This window comes from Cetorhinus maximus, chromosome 23, assembly GCF_964194155.1.
Source record: "Cetorhinus maximus chromosome 23, sCetMax3.hap1.1, whole genome shotgun sequence".
NCBI classification, from domain to species: Eukaryota; Metazoa; Chordata; class Chondrichthyes; order Lamniformes; family Cetorhinidae; genus Cetorhinus; species Cetorhinus maximus.
In genome coordinates this window covers 46,685,117-46,712,542 of record NC_135901.1, presented here as the reverse complement: position 1 = coordinate 46,712,542, position 27,426 = coordinate 46,685,117, and the positions used below count along the sequence as shown (strand labels likewise).

At 47.5% G+C, this 27,426-nt stretch overlaps 1 protein-coding gene across 1 annotated transcript in view; it reads right to left on the bottom strand.

Annotated features, from left to right (window-relative positions):
• Nucleotides 1–4,342: 4,342 nt before the first annotated feature.
• LOC144698020 (uncharacterized) overlaps nucleotides 4,343–27,426 on the bottom strand; it is a 148,964-nt gene continuing 125,880 nt past the window's right edge. Inside the window, 3 exon segments of the mRNA XM_078569961.1 lie at nucleotides 4,343–4,556; nucleotides 7,061–7,411; nucleotides 17,067–17,074. Of these exon segments, the coding sequence (XP_078426087.1) occupies nucleotides 4,343–4,556; nucleotides 7,061–7,411; nucleotides 17,067–17,074 (573 nt within the window).

Sequence of the window (27,426 nt, the reverse complement as noted above, 5' to 3'; positions counted from 1 at the left end):
GGACCTTAGTGAACCAGTTGAATTTTTGTGACAATCCAGCATCTTTCGTGGTCACTTTTTCCTATTGCCGGCCCCACAAATTCCCAGATTCATTCAGCTCAGTTTCACAACCTGTTTTAGTGGGTTCTCTCTCATTCCCTCTTTCTGTTTTAAATCAATTCCACAGGATATTAGAAGGAGAGTATTTGCAGTCAGGAAACTGAAACCAAACATCACATCAGGATCTGATGGAGTTGCACAGTTTATCGTAGCCTGAATATCATTGGATTTTGAACATGGAAGGAAAAAGCACCGTTCACAGTGGGGAGAAACCGTACACGTGTTGTATGTGTGGACAAGGCTTCAGCCAATCATCTAATCTGGCAGGACATAAATGTAGTCCCAACAGGGAGAAACCGTGGAAATGTGGGGACTGTGGGAAGGGATTCAATTACATGGAAAGACATTGGTGCAGTCAAACAGCAGAGAGACCGTTCATCTGCTCAGAGTGTGGGAAGGGATTCACTCGTTCATCCTACCTACTGAAACACCAGCGAGTTCACACTGACGAGAGATCTTTTAAATGCTTGGACTGGGGGAAGTGCTATAAAAGTTCCTGGGAACTGATGTCCCATCAACGTGTTCACACTGACGAGAGACTGTTCAGCTGCTCTTACTGTGGGACTGGGTTCAGGCGATCATCTCTTCTGACTGTGCACCAACGAATTCACACTGGGGAGAAGCCATTTATCTGTTCCAAGTGTGGGAAGGGATTCACTCAGTCATCCAACCTGCTGAGACACCAGCATGGTCACACTGGAGAGAGGCATTTCACCTGTTCAGAATGTGGGAAGGGATTCACTGATTCATCCCATCTGTTGATGCACCAGCGGGTTCACAGTGAGGAGAGACCTTTTCAATGTCCAGATTGTGGGAAGTGCTATAAAAGTTCCGGGGACCTGATGTCCCATCAACGTGTTCACACTGACGAGAGACCGTTCAGATGCTCTCACTGTGGGACTGGGTTCAGGCGATCAGCTAATCTTATTTCACACCAGCGAGTTCACACTGGGGAGAGACCTTTCACCTGCTCCGAGTATGGGATGGGATTTACTCAGTCATCCAACCTCCTGAGACACCAGCAAGTTCACGAGGAACTACAGTGATTGAGTTTTGCAACTGAACCATGTTTCACTGGGGTCTGTTTCTGCTGATGTTAGTAAACTCCAGCCCAGTTATAGGTGTTAACGTTCTGGATAAAAATAAAATCATTAAGCTTTTTATTAAATAGATGATGTTGAATCTTTTTACTATCCCTAAGACATTAGTTCCTTTCGAAGGGCTCTCCCTCTCCCCTGTCTCCTCCATATTCACCTCCAGCAACAAGTATGAGGAGCTCATGGAGCTTCTTTGTCACTAAGATTGAGACAATCCGATCAGCTGCCTCTGCTGCTTTCTTCCCTTCCACCAGCCCATTGGGACAAAGTTTCTCTAAAGATCCCTCATGTCCGATTTCTGAACCCACATCTTTCTCCAGTTTCTCTCCCATCTCCCCTTCCTGCCCTCTCAGAGCTCACTTTGCCCGTGAGACCCACCTCCTGCTCCATCGACCCTATTCCCGCTAAACTGCTGATCACCCATTTTCCCCATGTTCACTGATATTAATGGTTCTCTCTCTCCTGGTACTGCCCATCTCTCCTTCAAATCTGCCATCATCACCTGTCCTCAATAAACCCAACACTTGACCCCACGATCCTATTAAACTCCCGCTCCAGCTCCAACCTCCTTTCGCTCTCCAAAGTCCTGATCACCTCCCAAATCCATGTCCACATTTCCCAGAACTCCATGTTTAAATCCCTCCAATAAGATCTCTGTCCCTGTCACGGTATCGAAACAGCTCTTCCCAAAGTCACCAATGACACCCGATGTGAATGTGACAAAGGAAAACTCCCTCATTGTCCTTCTCGGCCTGTCTGCAGCCTCTAACAACGTGGACCAAACCGTCCTCCTCCAATGCCTCTGCACTGGTGGCCAGCTGGGTGGGACATGATGAAACAATGTACAAACAATTCAAGGGCTGACTGACTTCAAGAAATAACCGGGCAGACAGGGAATGTCACCGTTACAACAAGGAGAGTCCGTGGTTTCAGTGAATGAACCGACAGAAGGTGTTGTGGATTATCTAAGACATTCGACATGAGTCAGCTGTGTGATGGAAAAGCAACATTAATGACAAATATGGGGATACAGGAGAGCCCCAAAGACATCTTATCGATAGAAGTTTCTCCCATACATTTGGAGTATTTTGTAGACATTACAGCATTGATTATGATTACAGAATGAACCGTGTGCCTTTGTTTATAATTTCGATCCTGTACGTTCATGCCTATGTAGAAATGGTCTGCACCCATACCTGGTTCCTCTGTTATTCCCCTCCCACCCCACACCACAAGTGCACTCCCTCTGACCTTCTCGACTTTCTAGCTCTTTCTCACTGTCTCCCTTTCCATCAAAAATCAGCAAATTGTTAAAAAAATGAATGTAAAAATAATGTCTAACCTTGTAATCCCGACATTAGCAAGAAGTCCCCTTATGTCCCCTTATAAAGATCTGTCCATTCGAACATACCCTAATCCTTCTGTTAGTCCTAAATTAATTATGTCAGACAGGCTAAGCAGAATTAATAACTTGAAGCATCTATGTGTTAATGACGCATTCCCCCCTTTCAAGGTTTAGGACAGGTTAGGAAGAAGGTTCATATTGTCATCATTCAGAACAACCCAGATTACAAAGGAACAACTGATCTCAAAGACAACCTCTTGTAGTGTGTGTGGAGGTGGTGTGCTGACTCAGGTTTAAATGAGTTAAATGATATATGTTTTCTATGTTAGACAATCACATTAAAATCTGGAACTCAGATGGGGATATGGATTTGTGTTAGGTGGGAAGATCGGGATCAGTGTATTACTCCAGGGAGCCTAATGATCAGAGGGACAGTATTTCAGAACTGATTCCTGTGATAGCAGCAATCCCATTGCTGTCTGTGAAAAAGACCGATGGAAATATTTAAAGTGGAAACCATAGGCGTGTTGGAGGATGATGTACACAAGGAATTTGTGAACTATCTGAGGATAATGGTGAGGGGAAAGGAATGGATCTGGAAAGCAGCAGACACTTCATGTTGCTCCAGGAGAAGTGGGGCCTGGTTGTGTAGGTGTCAGGTGTTACACAGCACACAGTCAGCCTGTGGTTTCACCCTGGATGAAGGATCTCCGAATCGTACCATTCACATCACTGGATGGGATTCTCAGGAGCCATGTTGTCTGCTTGGAGAGGAAGGTTTGTGTTAGAGCTAATGAGAAGCAGCACAGACAACCACACACACAGACCCACACTCATTCTGTCTGTCTTACACACTCAGACAACCTCTCCACACCCATACACTTTTACACACACTTCCACACTCAGGGATACACCCGCACTCATACAAACAGACACATGAGGACACATCCTGTCCTATCAGGTGGACAACACCGACCAAAGTGACTAATACTGGGGATAAAGTATTGGTGCCTATGGAGAACACTGATTTTGGCACATTCAAGTCAACATCACCCTCCATAGCCTGTGAGCGGTTTTGAACATCCAATCTCACCCCTTTCTCTGAACATTAAATCTCCAACGAACAACATCTGGGACAGAGGCTGCAACACAATTAGAACAATGAGCTGTCTATTGCCAGCTTTGGTGACAGTGGGAGATAGTGTAAATTTCAGAACAACATCCTGGATAATTACAGCCTCTAATTTCCTCTTGGAATGACTTAAAATGTCAATTCCTCTCATGTTGATGGTCTGTTTGATGAGAGAATTCTGAGACAGATCACATGGAGAAAGAATATAATGTTGTTTTGACTCTGTATCCAATATTCCCCTGAGTTTGTTCATTGCTGCCCCAATGTCCTGAGACATGTTCCTTTGTTCAAAAATAACTATTTTGTGTTAGCAATATTAAAAAAGACTCAATACACCATGTGTTTAACACAAATCTGATTGTTATCCAGAATATAAACCCCTATAACTGGGCTGGAGTTTATTACCATCAGCAGAAACAGACCCCAATGAACATGTTCCGACCTGGATGTGATTCACAGCAAAATCCAATCACTTGTTAGTTGTGAACTTGCTGGTGTCTCAGCAGGTTAGCGGCTGAATGAATCCCTTCCCACACTCGGAGCAGCTGAACGGCCTCTCTCCAGTGTGAATTCATTGGTGTACAGTGAGTTGAGATGACCACCTGAACCCAGTCCCACAGTGAGAGCACCTGAACGGTCTCTCGTCAGTGTGAACACGTTGATGGGACATCAGTTCACTGGAATTTTAAAGCACTTCTCTGTCCACTTTAAAGTCCACTCGGCAGTGTGAATTTGTTGATGTGTCTGTAGGTGGGATGACTGAGTAAATCTCTTCCCACACTCAGAGCAGCTGAACAACTTCTCCCCAGTGTGAACTCGCTGGTGTCTCACAAGGTTGTTTGAATGGGTGAATCTTTTCCCACACTCGGAGCAGCTGAATGGCCTCCCCTCAGTGTGAGTTTGTTCGTGCCTCAGCAGGGTGGATAACTGAGTGAATCCCTTCCCACACTCCGTACAGGTGAATGGCCTCTCCCCAGTGTGAGTGTTCTGGTGTATGGTGAGTTCTGATAAATATATGCTTTCTTTACCACCTGATCCACCTGTCCTGCCACCTTCAGGGACCTGTGGACATGGACTCCGAGGTCTCTCACTTCCTCTACCCCTCCCAATATTCTCCTGTTTATTGTGTATTCTCCAGCTTTGTTTGCCCTCCCCAAATGCATTAGCATGAATTATCTTTCTCTTTTACAGCTGATTTAAAGTTGCAGATTTTGCTAAAAGTTTAACTTGGGATTGATATTCAAAGTTAACTATTTAACTGCAGAAATAACTTCAGCTGGGGGTCAGTGAATTAAGAGGAAAGATCCCAGACAGCGGCTCTTCAAGGTACACTGCAGGCCCCACAGCTCAATCAGCTCCACTCTCAGCTCAGGAGAGCTCAACAACTCCACATCCTGTCCACAGGGGAGTTCTCCTGGTGCAGTGGGACCAACATCCGTGCTTTAACTGACAGCACCAAAAACAGATTAATCAGTTAGTCTGATTGCTGTTTGTGGAATCTTACTGTGCACAAACTGGCTGTCATGAAACAGGAACAACTTATATAAAACATCCCAAGGTGCTTCAGAAGAGTTTCCTAAAGGAAAAACTGACAAGTCACATAGGGAGATATTAGGGTCAATGGACAAAGCCGTGATTGAAGAGGTAGATTTTAACCAACATCTTTAATCAGGAGAGAGAGGTGGAGGGGTGGAGAAGTTGAGGGAGAGAATTTCAAAGCTTCACACCAGGCACGGCCATCAGTGGTGGAGTAATTAAAGTCAGGGATGCCAAAGAGGCCAGGAGGATGAGTGTTGAAATCTAGGAGGGTTGTAGTACTGGAGATTAGAGAGGGATGAGGCCATGGAGGGATTTGAAACAAGTATGCAATTTTAAAATGGAGGCATTGCTTGACCAAGAGCCAATGTGGGTCAATGAGCACAGGGGTGATGGGTGAACGGGATTTGAGGTGAGAACACACAGGCACAGAGTTTTTGATGATCTCATGATTCCGTGTGGGGATGGGGTGAATGTGAGAGCCCGGCCAGGAACGTATTGGAATCAAGTCTAAAGGTATCATGGACATGGGTGAGGGTTTGAGCAGCAGATGAGCTGGGGGTGGGGTGGAGACAGGTGACATTATGGAGATTGAAATATCTGGTGTTAGTGATGGTGTGGATATGTGGTCAGAAACTCATCTTGGAGCCAAATATGAGACTAAGATTGTGAACAGTGTGGTTCAGCCTCAGTTCCTGGAGGGAGGGATGGACTCGGTAGTTAGGGAATGAAACTTGTAGTGGTGACCGAAGACAATAGCTTTGGTCTTCCCAATTTTTAATTGGAGGAAATTTCTGCTCATCCAGTGCTGGATGTGGGATAAGCAGTTTGATCATTTAGTAACAGTGGAGGAATGGAGAGGGATGGTGGTGAGGTAGAGCTGGGTGTTGTCAGTGTACATGTGAAAACTAACACGGTATTTTTGGATGATGTCACCGAGTGGCAGCATGGAGATGAGAAATAGGAGGGGCCAAGGATAGATCCTTGGGGGACACCAAGTACAAGGACTTTGGAGAGGAAAGGGAGGTTGGAGATGGGGCAGTAGTTTGTGAAGACAATGGGGGATCAGAGATTGTTTTTTTCGGATGGGTGATGACGATGCATTGAAAGGTGAAGAGGGACAGTCCCAGGAGAGAGAGACAGATCCATTAACAATATCAGCTACATGGAGAAATTAGATAATCAGCAGTTTAGTGGGAATAGGATCGATGGGGCAGGAGCTGGGTCTCATGGACAAGATGAGCGCTGAGAGGGCAGGAGGGGAGATGGGAGAGAAACTGGAGGAAGATGCGAGTTCAGGGTTCAGACAAGGGGGATCTTTAGAGACAGTTTGTCCTGGTGGGTTAGTGGGAGGGAGGGAAGCAGCAGAGGCAGCTGATCGGATTGTCTCAATCTTAGTGACAAAGAAGCTCCATGAGCTCCTCACACTTGTTGGAGGTGAGGATGGAGGAGGCAGGGGAGAGGGAGGGTCCTTCAAAATGAACTAACTTGTGTTAGAGCCACTAAAAAGATACAACTCACTGTATTTCATACAAAGCTGATTTATTTGACTTTATCATATGATATACTTTTTTAATATTAACACCTATAACTGGGCTGAAATTTACTAACATCAGCAGAAACAGACCCCAATGTACATGGTTCAGTCCTGGATGTGACTAACAGCAAAATCTAATCAATGTTATGAGTTACTTGTGAACTTGCTGGTGCCTCAGCAGGCTGGATCACCGAGTGAATCCCTTCCCACACTGGGAGCAGGTGAACGGTATCTCCCCAGTGTGAGTTCACTGGTGTACAGTGAGTTGAGATGATTCCCTGAACCCAGTCCCACAGTGAGAGCAGCTGAACGGCCTCTCGTCAGTGTGAACACGTTGATGGTCTGTCAGGTTCCCGGAGCTTTTGTAGCATTTCCCACAGTCTGGACATTTAAAAGGTCTCTCGTCAGTGTGAACTCACTGGTGTGTCAGCAGATGCGATAATTGAATGAATCCCTTCCCACACTGGGAGCAGGTGAACGGTCTCTCCCCTGTGTGAAGTTGCTGGTGTTGATGCAGCCCTGATGATCGGGTGAACTCCTGCCCACACTCGGGACAGGTGAACGGCTTCTCCCCAGTGTGAACTCGCTGGTGTCTCAGCAGGCTGGACGATCGAGCGAATCCCTTCCCACATAGGGAGCAGGTGAACGGCCTCTCCCCAGTGTGACTGTGTCGATGAGTTTCCAGCTCAGACGGGAATCTGAATCCCATTCCACAATCCCCACATTTCCACGGTGTCTCCCCACTGTGAACGGTGCTTTGTCCGTCCATGTTCAATAGGGCGACTCCGTCAGATCCTGATGTGATGTTTGGTTTCAGTTTCCCGACTGTGAATCCTCCCCTTCTGATACCCTGTGGAATTGATTTAAAACAGAAAAAAGGGAGTGAGAGAGAACCCACAAAAACACAAAGGCAGGTTGTGAAATTGAGCTGAATGAATCTGGGAATTTGTGGGGCCGGCACGAGGAAAAAGTGACCATGAAAACTGCTGGATTGTCATAAAAACCCAACTGGTTCACTAATGTCCTTCAGGGAAGGGAACCTGCCACCCGGTCTGGGCCTACACAAGACTCTGGTCTCTTTAGGAGCATAACTAGTAGGTTCAAGAGAAGTCCTGACACCACGTCGAGCCTGCTCCACCATTCAATACGATCGTGGCTGATCTTGGGCTTCAATTCCACTTTCCCGCCCACTCCCCATATCCCTCGACTCCCTGAGAGACCAAAAATCTCCCCATCTCAGCCTGAAATATATTCAATGATGGAGCATCCACAACTTGAATTCAATGTGACAGAGAGAAAGAGAGACAAGGGGAGTAGGAGAGGCAGAGAGAGAAGGGGAGTGGGAGAGGCTGAGAGAGAAGGGGAGTGGGAGAGGCAGAGAGAGAAGGGGAGTGGGAGAGGGGGAGAGAGAAGGGGAGTGGGAGAGGCAGAGAGAGAAGGGGGGTGGGAGAGGCAGAGAGAGAAGGGGAGTGGGAGAGGCAGAGAGAGAAGGGGAGTGGGAGAGGCAGAGAGAGAAGGGGAGTGGGAGAGGCAGAGAGAGAAGGGGAGTGGGAGAGGCAGAGAGAGAAGGGGAGTGGGAGAGGCAGAGAGAGAAGGGGAGTGGGAGAGGCTGAGAGAGAAGGGAAGTGGGAGAGGCCGAGAGAGAAGGGGAGTGGGAGAGGCCGAGAAGGGGAGTGGGAGAGGCAGAGAGAGAAGGGGAGTGGGAGAGGCCGAGAGAGAAGGGGAGTGGGAGAGGCAGAGAGAGAAGGGGAGTGGGAGAGGCAGAGAGAGAAGGGGAGTGGGAGAGGCAGAGAGAGAAGGGGAGTGGGAGAGGCAGAGAGAGAAGGGGAGTGGGAGAGGCAGAGAGAGAAGGGGAGTGGGAGAGGCAGAGAGAGAAGGGGAGTGGGAGAGGGAGAGAGAGAAGGGGAGTGGGAGAGGCAGAGAGAGAAGGGGAGTGGGAGAGGCAGAGAGAGAAGGGGAGTGGGAGAGAAGGGGAGTGGGAGAGGCAGAGAGAGAAGGGGAGTGGGAGAGGCAGGGAGAGAAGGGGAGTGGGACTGGTAGAGAGAGAAGGGGAGTGGGAGAGGCAGAGAGAGAAGGGGAGTGGGAGAGGCAGAGAGAGAAGGAGTGGGAGACGCAGAGAGAGAAGGGGAGTGGGAGAGGCAGAGAGAGAAGGAGAGTGGGAGAGGCAGAGAGAGAAGGAGAGTGGGAGAGGCAGAGAGAGAAGGGGAGTGGGAGAGGCAGAGAGAGAAGGGGAGTGGGAGAGGCTGAGAGAGACGGGGAGTGCGAGAGGCAGAGAGGGAAGGGGTGTGGGAGAGGCAGAGAGAGAAGGGGAGTGGGAGAGGGAGAGAGAGAAGGGGAGTGGGAGAGGCAGAGAGAGAAGGGGAGTGGGAGAGGCTGAGAGAGAAGGGGAGTGGGAGAGGCTGAGAGAGAAGGGGAGTGGGAGAGGCGGAGAGAGAAGGGGAGTGGGACTGGTAGAGAGAGAAGGGGAGTGGGAGAGGCAGAGAGAGAAGGGGAGTGGGAGAGGCAGAGAGAGAAGGGGAGTGGGAGAGGGAGAGAGAGAAGGGGAGTGGGAGAGGCAGAGAGAGAAGGGGAGTGGAAGAGATGGAGAGAGAAATGGAGTGGGAGAGGGGGAGAGAGAAGGGGAGTGGGAGAGAGAGAGAGAAGGGGAGTGGGAGAGGCTGAGAGAGAAGGGGAGTGGGAGAGGCTGAGAGAGAAGGGGAGTGGGAGAGGCTGAGAGAGAAGGGGAGTGGGAGAGGCGGAGAGAGAAGGGGAGTGGGAGAGGCGGAGAGAGAAGGGGAGTGGGAGAGGCGGAGAGAGAAGGGGAGTGGGAGAGGCGGAGAGAGAAGGGGAGTGGGAGAGGCGGAGAGAGAAGGGGAGTGGGAGAGGCTGAGAGAAGGGGAGTGGGAGAGGCTGAGAGAGAAGGGGAGTGGGAGAGGCTGAGAGCGAAGGGGAGTGGGAGAGGCTAAGAGAGAAGGGGAGTGGGACAGACAGAGAGAGAAGGGGAGTGGGACAGACAGAGAGAGAAGGGGAGTGGGAGAGTGAAAGGGGAAGTGGGAGAGACAGAGAGAAGGGGAGTTGGAGAGAGAGAGAAGGGAGTGGGAGAGAGAGGAGGTGGAGAGAGAGATAGAGAAAAGGGGAGTGGGAGAGACAGAGAAGGGAGTGGGAGAGACAGAGAAGGGAGTGGGAGAGACAGAGAAGGGAGTGGGAGAGACAGAGAAGGGAGTGGGAGAGACAGAGAAGGGAGTGGGAGAGACAGAGAAGGGAGTGGGAGAGACAGAGAAGGGAGTGGGAGAGACAGAGAAGGGAGTGGGAGAGACAGAGAAGGGAGTGGGAGAGACAGAGAAGGGAGTGGGAGAGACAGAGAAGGGAGTGGGAGAGGGGGAGAGAGAAGGGGAGTGGGAGAGGGGGAGAGAGAAGGAGAGGGAGAGAGAGAAGGGGAGTGGGAGAGACAGAGAAGGGAGTGGGAGAGGGGGAGAGAGAAGGGGAGTGGGAGAGGCAGAGAGAGAAGGGGAGTGGGAGAGGGAGAGAGAGAAGGGGAGTGGGAGAGGCAGAGAGAGAAGGGGAGTGGAAGAGATGGAGAGAGAAGTGGAGTGGGAGAGAGGGAGAGAGAAGGGGAGTGGGAGAGAGAGAGAGAAGGGGAGTGGGAGAGGCTGTGAGAGAAGGGGAGTGGGAGAGGCTGAGAGAGAAGGGGAGTGGGAGAGGCGGAGATAGAAGGGGAGTGGGAGAGGCGGAGAGAGAAGGGGAGTGGGAGAGGCAGAGAGAGAAGGGGAGTGGGAGAGGCGGAGAGAGAAGGGGAGTGGGAGAGGCGGAGAAAGAAGGGGAGTGGGAGAGGCTGAGAGAAGGGGAGTGGGAGAGGCTGAGAGAGAAGGGGAGTGGGAGAGGCTGAGAGCGAAGGGGAGTGGGAGAGGCTAAGAGAGAAGGGGAGTGGGACAGACAGAGAGAGAAGGGGAGTGGGACAGACAGAGAGAGAAGGGGAGTGGGAGAGACAGAGAGAAGGGGAGTTGGAGAGAGAGGAGGCAGAGAGAGAGATAGAGAAAAGGGGAGTGGGAGAGACAGAGAAGGGAGTGGGAGAGACAGAGAAGGGAGTGGGAGAGGCGGAGAGAGAAGGGGAGTGGGAGAGGCAGAGAGAGAAGGGGAGTGGGAGAGGCAGAGAGAGAAGGGGAGTGGGAGAGGGGGAGAGAGAAGGGGAGTGGGAGAGGGGGAGAGAGAAGGGGAGTGGGAGAGGGGGAGAGAGAAGGGGAGTGGGAGAGGGGGAGAGAGAAGGGGAGTGGGAGAGGGGGAGAGAGAAGGGGAGTGGGAGAGGGGGAGAGAGAAGGGGAGTGGGAGAGGGGGAGAGAGAAGGGGAGTGGGAGAGGGGGAGAGAGAAGGGGAGTGGGAGAGGCCGAGAGAGAAGGGGAGTGGGAGAGGCCGAGAGAGAAGGGGAGTGGGAGAGGCCGAGAGAGAAGGGGAGTGGGAGAGGCCGAGAGAGAAGGGGAGTGGGAGAGGCCGAGAGAGAAGGGGAGTGGGAGAGGCAGAGAGAGAAGGGGAGTGGGAGAGGCCGAGAGAGAAGGGGAGTGGGAGAGGCAGAGAGAGAAGGGGAGTGGGAGAGGCAGAGAGAGAAGGGGAGTGGGAGAGGCAGAGAGAGAAGGGGAGTGGGAGAGGGAGAGAGAGAAGGGGAGTGGGAGAGGGAGAGAGAGAAGGGGAGTGGGAGAGGCAGAGAGAGAAGGGGAGTGGGAGAGGCAGAGAGAGAAGGGGAGTGGGAGAGAAGGGGAGTGGGAGAGAAGGGGAGTGGGAGAGGCAGAGAGTGAAGGGGAGTTGGAGAGGCAGAGAGAGAAGGGGAGTGGGACTGGTAGAGAGAGAAGGGGAGTGGGAGAGGCAGAGAGAGAAGGGGAGTGGGAGAGGCAGAGAGAGAAGGAGTGGGAGACGCAGAGAGAGAAGGGGAGTGGGAGAGGGGGAGAGAGAAGGGGAGTGGGAGAGGCTGAGAGAGAAGGGGAGTGGGAGAGGCTGAGAGCGAAGGGGAGTGGGAGAGGCTAAGAGAGAAGGGGAGTGGGACAGACAGAGAGAGAAGGGGAGTGGGACAGACAGAGAGAGAAGGGGAGTGGGAGAGACATAGAGAAGGGGAGTTGGAGAGAGAGGAGGCAGAGAGAGAGATAGAGAAAAGGGGAGTGGGAGAGACAGAGAAGGGAGTGGGAGAGATAGAGAAGGGAGTGGGAGAGGGGGAGAGAGAAGGGAAGTGGGAGAGGGGGAGAGAGAAGGAGAGGGTGGGAGAGAAGGGGAGTGGGAGAGAAGGGGAGTGGGAGAGAAGGGGAGTGGGAGAGAAGGGGAGTGGGAGAGAAGGGGAGTGGGAGAGACAGAGAAGGGAGTGGGAGAGGCGGAGAGAGAAGGGGAGTGGGAGAGGCAGAGAGAGAAGGGGAGTGGGAGAGGCAGAGAGAGAAGGGGAGTGGGAGAGGGGGAGAGAGAAGGGGAGTGGGAGAGGGGGAGAGAGAAGGGGAGTGGGAGAGGGGGAGAGAGAAGGGGAGTGGGAGAGGGGGAGAGAGAAGGGGAGTGGGAGAGGGGGAGAGAGAAGGGGAGTGGGAGAGGGGGAGAGAGAAGGGGAGTGGGAGAGGGGGAGAGAGAAGGGGATTGGGAGAGGGGGAGAGAGAAGGGGATTGGGAGAGGGGGAGAGAGAAGGGGAGTGGGAGAGGCCGAGAGAGAAGGGGAGTGGGAGAGGCCGAGAGAGAAGGGGAGTGGGAGAGGCCGAGAGAGAAGGGGAGTGGGAGAGGCCGAGAGAGAAGGGGAGTTGGAGAGGGAGAGAGATGGGGAGAGGGAGAAAGAAGGGGAGTGGGAGAGGCAGAGAGAGAAGGGGAGTGGGAGAGATGGAGAGAGAAGGGGAGTGGGAGAGGCAGAGAGAGAAGGGGAGTGGGAGAGGCAGAGAGAGAAGGGGAGTGGGAGAGGGAGAGAGAGAAGGGGAGTGGGAGAGGGAGAGAGAGAAGGGGAGTGGGAGAGGCCGAGAGAGAAGGGGAGTGGAAGAGATGGAGAGAGAAGGGGAGTGGGAGAGATGGAGAGAGAAGGGGAGTGGGAGAGGCCGAGAGAGAAGGGGAGTGGGAGAGGCTGAGAGAGAAGGGGAGTGGGAGAGACAGGGGGTGAGGGGTGAGTTTTAATAAACCTACAACAAAACCAGAACTTGGGTTGAATCTCCTGAACCACTAACCTTCAACCCCTGGAAGGACCAGGGTAACAGGTGTATGTGAACACCATCACCTCCAAGTTCCCCTCCAATTCACACACCGTCCTGACTTGTCTGACATCCAATGCTGGATGAACAGAAATTTCCTCCATTTCAATATTGGGCAGACTGAAGCCATTGTCTTCAGTCCCCACTACAAACTCCACTCCCTATCCACAGACTCCATCTCTCTCCTGACAACTGTCTGAGACTGAACCAGACTGTTCACAACCATGGTGAAGTATTTCACCCCAAGATTAGCTTCCAACCACATATCCACATCATCACCACGACCGCCTATTTCCACCTCAGTAACATTGCCCGACTCCACCCCAGTCTCAGCTCATCTGCTGCTGAAACTCTCATCCATTCCTTTGTTACCTCTAGACTTAACTATCCTAACGCACTCCTGGCAGGTCTCCCACATTCAACCTTCCTGTAATCTTGAGCTCATCCAAAACTCTGCTGCCCATGTGCTTACTCGCACCAAGTCTTCTTCACCATCACCTCACAACTCACGGACCTGCAAAGACTCCAAGTTAAGAAGCACCAAAATTTTTAAATTCCCACCCCTATTTTCCAATTCCTGTGTGGCTGCTCCCTGTTGCTGGAACCTCCTCCAGTGTCACAACCCTCCGAGGTATCTGTGCTCCTCTAATTTGGCCTCCTGAGCATTCCTGATTTTTCTTGTTCCACATCTGTGCCCATTCTATCAGTTTCCAAGGCCCCAAGCTCTGGAATTCACTCCCTAAACCTCTCCCATTCTCTACCTCATTTTCCTCCTTTAATTTACTCTGTAAAACTCACTTCTTTGACCAAAAGCTTGGTCATCTCCTCATAATATCTCATGTGGCTTAGTGTCAAACCTTGCTTTGTAACATTTCTGTGAAATGCCTTGGAACATTGTCTTACATTAAAAGTCTCATATAAATACAAATTGTTGTTGTTGATTTGGACATATATCACTGTTCCTTCATCATCACTGGGTGAATAACCTGTAACTCCTTACCTAACAGCATTGTGGGAGCACCTTCACCACACGGACTGCAGCGGTTCAAGGTCAAACATCATCTTCCCCACAGGCAACTGGGGATTGGCAATATTTTCTGGTATCTGTGGGGAATGAAACAGAGTTAATGTTTCAGGGTGTGCAGAATGAATTCCAAGGAATAAACATGCTGCAGAATTTGATGGTCAACATAAGTTCAGAAGTGGAAGAGAAATGGACTATAGTGCAGGAAAAACAATTTCTGACTATGAAAGATACTGTGGGAAGATAAAGCTGGTAAGACAGCAGCACATGGTTAGGGGATGGACAGCGGAGGAAACCTCATTGAGACACAGTTGGTAGAAGTAGCAGTAAAATCCTAAACAGAGCTAAGATACATCCAGTATTAGGGACAGAGGGAGTTAGACAATGGCAGAGAGGTGATCAGGGAGGGCAGAGGTGAAACAGAGCAATAGATGGACATGGATTCAGATCCACAGTAAAGGAGTCATACCAGCTCCAGAGCCATGGAACCTCTCACAGATACAGAGCGTAGAACTAAAACCTAAACTAAAAGTTGTACCTGAGTAGTGAAAAATACTCACCTCTGAAACAATTTCAGTTTTCAATTTTAAAATCTCCTGCTGGAGCCTGCAGCTGGAGAGATATCAGAAGCACTGGAGTCAGAGAAAAATCTCACAGTTGAGGAAATACCCAGGGAGCGGGGTGATGTCACCGTGTAATTGTTGATGTGTGATGATGCCACCGTGTAATTGTCGATTTGTGATGATGTCACAGACACGGACACAGAACATTTGGGTCTGTGCAAACCAGTGATCACCACACATTATGAAGGATGGGAGGGTCCTGAGGTATATATGAGGTAGATAAAGAAAAACGATTTCCGTTAACTTATCATAAAAGGGTTATGGGAGACAGTTTAAAGATTTTGTGAAGATCTACAAGGGGCATATGAGGAAAAAAGTTCACACAGTGAGCAGTAATGACCTGGAAGTCAATGCTTACACTCAGAGACCGATAATATCCAGGTCGGGATGAATCAAGTGATTCTTGCTCACTCTGATGTGATGATTCGTTTGAATTTCCAATCTGCAAAACCTCATCTTCTGGTATCCTTTAAATGGAATTTACAAAATCCGTCATTGTCAGTGCAGGATAGAAATTGAGAAGAGACAAACGTTTCTCTTGGTTTGAGTTTGCTGTGTGTAAATTCTCCCCTTCTAACGCCCTGTAAAAGGAGTTTCCAAAATCCATCCCTGTCAGTCCAGGATAGAAATTCACAGCATTCTCTCCTCCTGCTACCTGGACCAGGATGACCGCGCATGCGCCCTGCTGCACATTGCCCCTATAAAGATGGCGGCCGTTACCCCGGGCCTGGCGAAGGGAGAAATCCAGACTTTATCGGCCCGTTTTCTCCAAACACAAGACCGTAACCTTGTTATTCAGGGTCTTCGGCCTGAATTGTGTCTTTATGAAGCCTCCCTGCCCACTCCGCTGGCTCCATTCGTCCTCAAACACCCACTAACTCTGTTAGTTTGCTCCGCTCGACATTCACTCAGCCACTCTGAGCAGCTGCAGTCACAGACCAGCACTGCGCATGCTCTTGAAACAGCCCGCAATGCGCATGCTCCAAGCACACACACACACACACACACACACACACACACACACGCACACACACACACACACACACACACAGCAATGCGCAAGTGCGAGTGTGCTGCTGTAATGAGGATAGGGCACATTCTGTCCCGCAGCGAATGCTGGGTGTGCACTCCGCCATTGAACGGTAAAATGGTAAAATCGAAACCCAAGTTCAGTAATCAGAATACGATGGATGCCATAGGGCCAGGATATAAAATTGTCGAATTAATTGGTACAGCAATTAAAATGCTCTATATCCGCCATAAAGTCTCACCTGGATGTAATGACCAGCAGAACAAACCCCTGTACTAAGATCTGAACTCAATGGAGACTCAGCAGATGGGGTATTTTTCACCACACATGGAACATTAAAACCATGTCTTGCCAGTAGGAATGCTCTGACTGTGGATTAAATCCTTTGAATTTTAAAATTGGTGTGTTTACTGCTTTGCAAACTGAATAAATCCCTTTACACATGTGAAATATCTGGTTGGTCTCCCACTGGTGTGACTGTGTTGCTGTGTCAGTAATTGGGACGATAGAGTGAGTCCTTTTCCTTTTTCAGCTTGTGTACATGAGTTTATGTACACATTTTCACCTGAAACATGGATCTTAAACTCTTCTGGGAATGGGTTCCACATTCTTAGTACTAATTAGTTAAAGAAAATCAAAATGCTTCAGATGTTGGCTTTCTGAAATAAAATAAACCAGAAAATTCTGGAATTCTTGGCAGGTCTGGTAGCGTCTCTGGAGAGAACAACGCTGTTTTTATATCTGGTCTGTAACTTATCATCAGGACTGCACTACATCAGTGCACAAATCTGGCAGATAGTAACTAAAACCTAAAATGGGCTTTTGGACAATAACAGACAAGACACCGAAAGCCTCGAAAGGAGAATCTGTTGTGTGACAGCTGGTTGCTGGTGACATGGATGTGTCTGCAGTGGGTAGGATCAGACCTTTTCCATGTTTCCATCAATCAATGTCCCACCTGTTCTTTTCGAAGAGTGAAACTGATAGAGAACAAATGTCATTCCGGTGTTGACAATCTGAAGCTTTAAATAGCTGACTTGGTTTAAGATATCTTGCAGATTTTTTTTTTTGTTTGTGTCTCTGTTGTATGATTGGTAGGAATTTGGCAGGTAAACGAAAGGTTGGTGGTTTAAGACCATCAGGAACGAGGCCTTTGCTGTTTTCTCCCCATCATCATTCATTGTCACAAAGTTCCAGGATGACAATTGGAACTTTGGCTACCAGAAAATATTCACCAAACATTGCCAACTCTACTTTTAAGCAATGGATTCCCAAACTGACAGTGTTTTTTTTTTAATGAATATCCATTTGAAATTTAATGAGAAAACAATCAAACCTACCATGTAACTACATCTAACCCATTGAAATCTATGAAGTTATTACATTCAAACCCATCAATAATTCTCACGTCCTCAGCTCCACAGTGAGTGAGACAGGGAAAAGAAGAAAAGCAGCAATATTCAGGTCCCACACTCTCCACTCACCTGCTGCCAGCATAAAGCAGCAACTGCAGCTTCAATAAGCGGGTTGCTGCCCATCCCAGGGACACAAGATACTCCAACTCAGGCCAAACCTCCCAATACACCGAGCACAGGCTCAGAAAAACGCAGGTAGATTATATGCTGTTTACTAAGCATTTACAGAACACCGAGTGAGTGAGTCACAAATAAAAGTCACACCAACTTTCTAAATCTTTTCACTACAAAATTCTTTCATTTTAATGAAAATCCGGCTCTTGTGAATCTGAAAATGAGTACCATGTGATTAGTGTTACCGAGTGACATGTTTTCCATTGTTTGTCGGTCAGATTTGGAGTTCAGTTTGTGTTCACAATTGAAGCGAATCCCATTTCAAAATAAGGGCACAACGCAGCTAAATATTACATCCAGGAACAAATCCTGAGAAAAATGGATCCCAATGTTTGGAAGGAGGTGCAGCTGAGAAGCGGAAGCTGTGAATGATGTTATTGATTATTGAGTGGAAAGCAGTGGGCCCTTGGTCAATCATCATGGCCGAGTGGTTAAATGGATGGTTTCAAAATCCGTTGGGGTTTCCCCAGGCAGAGTCGTCTTACCGACTGTGGTTCTCATTATTGCTGATTTCAACCAGTTGTCTACAGATCTATCGGATCAATGGAAGGAAAAACATCCAAAAAATCATCTTTAGCTCTGAAGAAGGGTCATTACGGACTCGAAACTTTGAATCTGTTTCTCTCTCCACAGATGCTGCCAGACCACTGAGTTTTTCAGCATTTTCTGTTTTTATTTCATATTTTCAGCATCCACAGCATTTTGCTTTTATCCAAAAATTCTCCTGATTTTTGAACTCTAAGGGAATGAAGGGCCATCGGGATCGGGTGGGAAATTGTTGTTGGGGCTGGGGATCCGCCATAATCTTAAAAAGTGACGGCGGAGGCTTGTGGGGCCTTATGATGTATTGTTGCTGCTTTGCTTCTGTTCTATTCCAGTATCAATGCCAGACAAGGCGATGGGGAGTAACAGCCTGAGCTTGATAGTGTGGCCGAGCAGCCTAGGTGCTCGATCGTACTTCTACTTTCGGTGGAGGCGTCGGTTTGAAGCTTATAGTTACAAAAATTGCACTTTCAGAACTCCCATTGGTCGAAGAAGTGCCAGCCTAAAGTTGGAGCAGGCGTGTGCGGTGTTTTATTTTAACAGGAAGAGCGAGGAGAGACAATAACAATATAAATTGCTGTGCAGAAAAGGCGGGTTGTCAAAGTCGCTGAATTCCTCTTCCAACGGCCGGCACGGACACCAGAGGCCGCATGTCCTCCTCCTCTGCTGTCCCCATCTATGCTTGTATACCATAGGGCCAGTCATCATCGCCGAGTGGTTAAAGCCATTCAGTCCAAATACATTGTTCTTTCCCGTTCATTACTCTGCCTGGTTTTAATTGCCTGTCTACAGAATTTATTATTGGTTAAATGGAATAAAATGCATGAAAACACTCGGGCGTTTTCCTATTTCTGGTCATTCACGAAACTTACAGTTGGAACTGGAAAATAAAGTTATTGGTCATGCTTGCTGTCTGGATGTTTGTCTCTCCTTAGAAACAATCCCTTGCCCTCTGTCTCGGTGTAAATGTCTGTGTGTGTTCCTCTGTGTGTGTCAAAGTGGTTCAGTTCCCGAGGGGGTGAACACATTTTTACCATCACAAACTTTATTCACAATAGTTGTGCAGCTTCACGTTAAAATGTTACAGACAAAAATGTCGGGATGAAAGATGCAAGAGGAGTTTGCAATGATTGGAAGGAGGTGCAGCTAAGAAGTGGAAGATGTGAATGATGTTATTGATGATTGAGAGGAATGCATTGCGACCTTGGGGCTTTTGTAGGTCGATGACCTTCTCCACTTTGAAATTCAGAACAAGCTGAGGCTCCTGGTGGAAAGCAACAGTTGTTTCCATGTATGTTAGTATATGGATGGATTTTTCTATATGCCGGCTAGTTCAGTCGGCAGAGCATGCCAACCTTAATCTTAGGTTCGAGCTTCACTTTTGCTTTTAATCTTGCTGCTTTTAACGCCAACCCAATCCCTGCGGCAGCTGTGAAATTTACTAGGCAGACATTAAACACTGAAAGCAACCGATGCACAAAAAAATCAAATCATTGTCTTGTTGCATCTATTTCTGCTTCTGCCCCTCCAGCTCCCTCTTCACGCCCAGCTCCCAGGTCAATGAGCTGCTTGATACAGACACAGTCAGTTCATGGGAATGTAAGACACAATACGATCGGTTTGCAGACCATTGAGTAAAAAGACACCAGGATCTCATCTTCCTGATTCTCCCAGATACTGATTACAGGAATGTGCACAGTGCCGATTATCCACAGTAACACTTTCCTTCCAATCTTGTGTACGTTGTTCAGCTTTGAAATTGTTCATATTTTCACACTGGGTTTCAATGTGAAGAAAGCAGAGCTGTGATAAGCTGATATTGATCAGCAGGTGTACTGCAGGAAGGCATATGACAGGCTGATGATAACAGTGCTCTTTGGACGTGGTGAGCTCCAGTGAAGGACTGCCATCATTAATGTGTCGCTCAATTAGTCTCGTGACAAATCTCGTGCTGGAAATGACAAGAAAACTCACTGAATTTGCTCCGTATTTAGGTTTCAAAGGAGCCGATTCCAAGGTAAGAAATTACATCTCACTGGAGTGGACTATAAAATGGCAGAATTATTGTGAAAGAAGCAGTCGTGGTGTTGGAAAACATAAAACTACAGAAAGTTGCAACATCGGAAGAGGCCATTCGGCCTTGTGTACTGCTTTCAAAGAGCAGTTCTGATTGTTTGGTCGATCAGGAGTAATATCTGTGCCAGTGCAAACAGGAATCAGCAAAATATATCCTTCTCCCACCCATATTTTGCCTGGCACCACCATTTCTATTGTCAGTGCTCTACAACCAGCCCTTCTCTTCTCCTTCTTTCATTTCTTCACTCCGCGACTGTGTCTGTTCTTGACCTGTTCCCAATGTGACATTTTGTGCTCTGAGGCAAAACTCCAACTCCCCTTCCACTGACTCCGGTGCAAATGTTAAATGTTTTCAATAAATAAATTCGCAACACTCGTTTTTAACCATTTCACAGGATCAATAAATCTTCATTCCCTGACCAAGAATCCAACCCAACCTGAGGCGCTAAAAGCACCGAATCCTAACCACTGGACCACCAGAAAAGCTGTCAAGTCTTCTTCCGGTGTGGCTTATCTACGCTGCTTTCACCATTTAAAAAATATTTCAGATCTCTTTTACCTCAAAACTGCATGTTTAGACTCAAAACAAGCCAATTCTTCAGCCAACGACAGCTCTGCTTTCTTCACATTGAAATTCAGTGTGAAAATATGAGCAATTTCAAAGCTGAACAACGTAGACAAGACTGGAAGGAGAGTGTGACTGTGCATAATCGGCACTGTGGACATTACTGTGATCAGTATCTGGGAGAATCAGGAAGATGAGATCCTGGTGTCTTTTTACTCTATGGTCTGCAAATCTATGGTATCGTGTCTTCCATTCCCATCAACTGACTGGGTCTGCATCAAGCAGCTAATTGACCTGGGAGCTGGACGGGCAGAGGGAGCTGGAGGGGCAGAAGCAGAAAGATATGCAACATGACAGTGACTTGAATTTTATGAGCATCGGCTGCTTTCAGTGGTTAATGTCTGCCTTGTAAGTTTCACAGCTGCTGCAGGGATTGGGTTGGCGTTAAAAGCAAAAGTGGTGCTTGAACCCGCAACCTTGAGATTAAGAGTCACATACTCTGCCGACTGAGCTAGCAGGGTATCCGGGAACGGTAATTCATATCACAACATACATGGAAACAACTGTTGCTTTTCACCTGGAGCCTCAGCTTGTTCTGAATTTCAAAGTGTGGAAGGTAATCGACCTACAAAAGCCCCAAGGTTACAATGCATTCCTCTCAATCATCAATAACATCATTCACATCTTCCACTTCTTTGCTGCACCTCCATCCAAACATTGCAAACTCCTCTTGCATCTTTCATCCCGACATTTTTGTCTGTAACATTTTAATCTGAAGCTGCACAACTATTGTGAATAAAGTTTGTGATGGTAAACATGTGTTCACCCCCTCGGGAACTGAACCACTTTGACACACACAGAGGAACACACACAGACATTTACACCGAGAGTGACGGAGGGCAAGGGACTGTTTCTAAGGAGAGTCAAACACCCAGATAGCAAGCATGACCAATAACTTTATTTTCCAGTTCCAACTGTAAGTTTCGTCAATGACCAGAAATAGGAAAATGCCCGAGTGTTTGCATGGATTTTATTCTATTTAACCAATAATTAACGCTGTAGACATAGTTAAAACCAGGCATAGTAAAAAAAACGGGAATGACCAATGTATTTGGACTCAATGGCTTTAACCACTCTGCGATGACGACTGGCCCTATAGTATACAAGCATAGATGGGGACAGCAGAGGAGGAGGACATGCGGCCTCTGGTGTCCGTGCCAGCCGATGGAAGAGGAATTCAGCGACTTTGCCAACTCGCCTTTTCTGCACAGCAATTTATATTTTTATCGTCTCTCCTCGCTCTTCCTGTTAAAATAAAACACCGCACACACCTGCTCCAACTTTAGGCTGGCATTTCTTCGACCAATGGGAGTTCCGAAAGGGCAAGTTTGGTAACTGTAAGCTTCAAACCGACGCCTCCACAGAAAGTAGAAGCACGATCCAGCACCTTAGACTGCTCGACCACACTATCAAGCTCAGGCTGTTACTCCCCATCGCCTTGGCTGGTATTGATACTGAAATAGAACAGAAGCAAAGCTGCAACAATACTTCATAAGGCCCCACAAGCCTCCCCCGTCACTTAATAAGATCATGGCGGATCCCCAGTCCCAACACCAATTTCCCACCCGATCCCGATGGCCCTGCATTCCCTTAGAGTCAAAAAATCACGAGAAATTGTGGACAAAAGAAAAATGCTGTGGATGCTGGAAATATGAAGTAAAAACAGAAAATGCTGGAAAACTCAACAGGTCTGGCAGCAGCTGTTGGAGAGAGAAACAGATTCAACGTTTCGAGTCCGTTTGACTCCTCTTCAGAGCTAAAGACGATTTTTAAATGCTTTTCCTCCCATTGACCCGATAGTTAGTTCTGCAGACACCTGGTTGAAATCAGCATAATGATCAGTTGGTAAGATTTGATTCTACCTGGGTAAACCCCAATAGATTTTGAAACCATCCATTTAACCACTCGGCCATGATAATTGACCACTGCTTTCCACTCAATAATCAATAGCATTATTCACAGCTTCCGCTTCTTAGCTGCACCTCCTTCCAAACACTGGGGTCCATTTTCCTCAGGATTTGTTTCTGGATTTAATATTTACCTGCTTTGTGCCCTCATTTTGAAATGGAGTTCGCTTCAATATCCAACACAATTTGAATTGCTAACACGATGGACAAATAATGGAAAGCAAGTGACACGGTAACACTAATCCCATGGTGCTCACTTTCAGATTCACAATGGTCCGCTTTTCAATAAAATGAAAGCATTTTTATTGAAAAGATATACAAAGTTGGTGTGACTTTTATTTGTGACTCACTCACTCGGGTATTCTGTAAATGCTGCTCGGAGGTTTAGTGATCGGGATATAATCCACCTGAGTTTTCCTGAGCCTGTGCTCGGTGTATTGGGAGGTTTGGCCCGCGTTGGAGTATCTTGTGTCCCAGGGATGGGCAGTAACCCGCTGATTGAAGCTGCAGTCGCCGCTTTCTGCTGGCAGCGGGTGATTGGAGACTGCGGGGCAGGAATATAGCTGCTTTTCTTCTTTTCCCTGCCTCACTCACTGTGGAGCTGAGGACGAGGGAATTATTGATGGGTTTGTTCAAATCCAATAACTTCATAGATTTCAAATGGGTTACACGTAGGTACATGGTAGGTTTGATTGTTTTCTCATTATATCTGAAATGAATATTCATGAAAAAAACACTGTCAGTTTGGGAATCCATTGCATAAAAGTAGAGTTGGCAATGTTTGGCGAATATTTTCTTGCAGCCAAAATGCCAGTTGTTATCCTGGAACTGTGTGACAATGAATGATGATGGGAGAAAACAGCAAAGGCTTCGTCCCTGATGGTCTTAAAGCACTAACCTTTCGGCTACCTTCCAAATTCCTACCAATCATACAATAGAGGCTCACACAATCAAAACCTGCAAGCTATCTTAAACTGACTCAGCGAGTTAAAGCTTCAGATTGTCAATACTGGAATGACAGTTGTTTTCTATCAATTTCACTCTTCGAAAAGAGCAGGTAGGACATTGATTATGGAAACATGGAACCAGTCTGATCTCACCCACTGCAGACACATCCATGTCACCAGGAACCACCTGTCATACAATAGATTCTCACTTCGAGCCTTTTGGTGTCTTGTCTGATATTGTACCAAAGCCCATTTTAGGTTTCAATTCCTGACCTGCCAGACCTGTGCACTGATGGAGTGCAGTTCTGATGAAATGTTACAGACCTGAAATAAAAGCTATGTTTTTCTCTCCAGAGGCGCGACCAGACCTGCTGAGAATTCCAGCATTTTCTGTTTTTTCTATTTCAGAAAGCCAGCATCTGCAGCATTTTGATTTTCTTTAACTAATTATTCCACAAAGAATGTGGAAGCCATAAGGCTTGAGATCGATGTTTCAGCTGAAAATGTGTAAGTAAACTCACGTGCACAAGCTGAAAATGCAAATGGTTCATTCCATTGTCCCAATTACTGACTCATTAACACAGTCACACCAGTACAAGACCATCCAGATACTTCATATGTGTGAAGCGATTTATTCAGTTTGCAAAGCAGTAAACACACCAACTTCAAAATTCAAAGGATTAAATCCTCTGACAGAGCATTCCTGTTGGCAGGGTTTAAATGTTCCATGTCTGGTGAAAAATAATCCATCTGCTAAGCCTGCATCGAGTTCAGATCTAACTGCAGGGTATTTGTTCAGCTGTTCATAACACCCAGGGGAGAATTATGTGGAGTCCAGAGCATTTTACTTGCTGTATCAATTCATTCGAAGACTTTATACCTTGTCTCGATGGCACCCATCGTATTCTAATTACTGGACTTCAGTTTCATTCTACAGTGTTAGCCTTCAATGGCGGAGCGGTCACCCAGCATTCACCGCGGTACAGAATGTGCTCTATCCTCATTACAGCAGCTCCCCACACATGCGCATTACGGTGTGTGATTGGAGCATGCGCACTATTGTCTCTTTCACGAGCATGCGCAGTGCTGGTCTGTGACTGCAGCTGCTCAGAACGGGGGAGAGAATGTCGAGCGGAGCAAACTAACAGAGTTAGTGGGTGTGTGAGGAGGAATGGAGCCAGTGGAGTGGGCACGGAGGCTTCACAAAGACACAGTGCAGGCCGCAGACCACAAACAACAAGGTACCGGTCTTGCGTTTGTAGAGAACGGGCCGAAAAAGTCTGGATTTCTCCCTTCGCCAGGCCCGGGGTAACGGCCGCCATCTTTTTAGGGGGCAATGTGCAGCAGGGCGCATGCGCGGTCATCCTGGTCCAGGTAGCAGGAGGAGAGAATGTTGTGAATTTCTAACCTGGACTGACAGGGATGGATTTTGGAAATTCCTTTTACAGGGGGTTAGAAGGGGAGGATTTACACGCAGCAAACTCAAACCAAGAGAAACGTTTGTCTCTTCTCAATTTCTATCCTGCACTGACAATGATGGATTTTGTAATCTCCAATTACAGGATACTAGAAGATGAGATTTTGCAGGTGGGAAATTCAAACCAAACATCACACGAGAGTCAGCAAGAATCACTCGATTCATCAGGACCTGGATATTATCGGTCTCTGAGTGTAAGCATTGAGTTTCAGGTCATTACCGCTCACTGTGTAAAGTTTCTTCCTTATATCCCTCTAGTAGATCTTCCCAAACTCTTTAAACTGTCTCCCATAACCATTTTACGATCAGTTAATGGAAATAGTTTTTCTTTAACTACCTCATCTAAACTTCAGGACCTTCACATCCTTCATAATGTGTAGTGATGACTGGTTTGTACAAACCCAGATGTTCTGTGTTTATGACATCATCACACATCGACAATTACACTGTGACATCATCACACATCGACAATTACACTGTGACATCACCCCGCTCCCCGGGTATTTCCTCAACTGGGAGATTTTTCTCTGACTCCAGTGCTTCTGATAGCTTTCCAGCTGCAGGCTCCAGCAGGAGATTTTAAATTGAAAACTGTTAAATTGTTTCAGAGCTGAGTATTTTCACCTTTCAGCTACGGCTTTTAGTTCTATGCTTTGTATATGTGAGAGGTTCCATGGCTCTGGGGCTGGTGTGACTCCCTCACTGTGGACCTGAATCCATGTCCATCCATTGCTCTGTTTCACCTCTGCCCTCCCTGATCACCTCTCTACCATTGCCTGACATCCTCTGTCTCTAATACTGCGTGTAGTGTTTGTTTAGGATGTATGTTTAGGATTTTACTGTAACTTCTGCCCACTGTGTCTAAATGAGGTTTCCACTGCTGCCCATCCCCAGACCATGCGCTGCTGTCTTACCAGCTTTATCTTCCCACAGTATCTTTCACAGTCAGGAATTGTTTTTCCTGCGCTATCGTCCATTTCTCTTCCACTTCTGAACTTACATTGAGCATCAAATTCTGCACCATTTTTATCCCCTGTAATTCATTCTGTGAACCCTGAAATGTTAACTCTGTTTCACTGTCCACAGATAACAGAGCCTATTGTGACCCCCAGTTGCTTGTGGAGAAGATGATGTTTGACCTTCTTGAACTGCTGCAGTCCGAGTGGTGAAGGTGCTCACACAATGTTGTTAGGTAAGGAGTTACAGGTTATTCACCCAGTGATGATGAAGGAACAGTGATATATGTCCAAATCGACAACAACAATTTGTGTTTATATTGCACATTTATTGTTATTCAGTTTTCCAAGGCATTTCACAGAAATGTTACAAAACAAGGTTTGACACTGAGCCACACAAGGAGGTATTCATGCAGGTGACCAATAGTTTGGTCAAATAGGTTGGTTTGAAGGAGCATCCTAAAGGATGCTATGATGTAGAGAGGTGGAGAGGTTTAGGGAGGGAATTCCAGAGCTTAGGCCTTGGAAACTGATGGAGTGACAATCAGTGATGGAGTGATTATAATCAGGAATTCTCAGGAAGTCGGAATTCGAGGAGCGCAGATATCTCGGGGGGGATTGTGAGGCTGGAGGAGGTTACAGAGATAGGAATGAGCACAACCATGGAGGAAAACAAGGATGAGAATGTGAAAATATGGGTGCTTCTTAAATGGGTGCCTTCAAATCATTTCTATAGTTTGTGAACGGCTGTGGGCCAAGCATTGATCCTTGGGGTATCCCACAAGTAACAGCCTGTCATCCTGAGAATGAGACATTTATTCCGACTCTCTGTTTCCTGTCTGCTCACCAATTCTCAATCCATAGTAGTATATTACCCCAATCCCATGTGCTTGGATTTTGTTCACTGCATCTTGTGCTTTGTTCACTAACCATCTCTCTCTGTCTCTCCCACTCCCCTGTCTCTTTTTCTGTCTCTCTCTTTGTCACAAAGAATTCTCCAGCCCAGCGAGTTGTGGATGCTCCATCATTGAATATATTTCCGGCTGAGATGGAGAGATTTTTGGTCTCTCAGGGAGTCGAGGGATATGGGGAGTGGGTGCAAAACTGGAGTTGAAGCCCAAGATCAGCCACGATCGTATTGAATGGTGGAGCAGGCTCGACGAGGAGTTAGGACTTTTCTTGTTCCTATTTCTTATGTTCTTATAGAGGCCAGAGTCTTGTGTAGGCCCAGACTGGGTGGCAGGTTCCCTTCCCTGAAGGACATGAATGAACCAGTTGGGTTTTTATGACAATCCAGCAGTTTTCATGGTCACTTTTTCCTAGTGCCGGCCCCACAAATTCCCAGATTCATTCAGTTCAATTTCACAACCTGCCTTTGTGTTTTTGTGGGTTCTCTCTCACTCCCTTTTTTCTGTTTTAAATCAATTCCACAGGGGATTAGAAGGGGAGGATTTTCATTCAGGAAACTGAAACCAAACATCACATCAGGATCTGACAGAGTCGCCCAATTTATCAAAACCTGAATATCATCGGATTTTGAACATGGAGGGAAAAAGCACCGTTCACAGTGGGGAGAAACCGTACATGTGTTCTGTGTGTGGACGAGGCTTCAGCCGATCATCTGGCCTGTCGAGGCACAAGCACAGTCACAGCGGGGAGAGTCCATGGAAATGTGGGGATTGTGGGAAGGGATTCAGATTCCCGTCTGAGC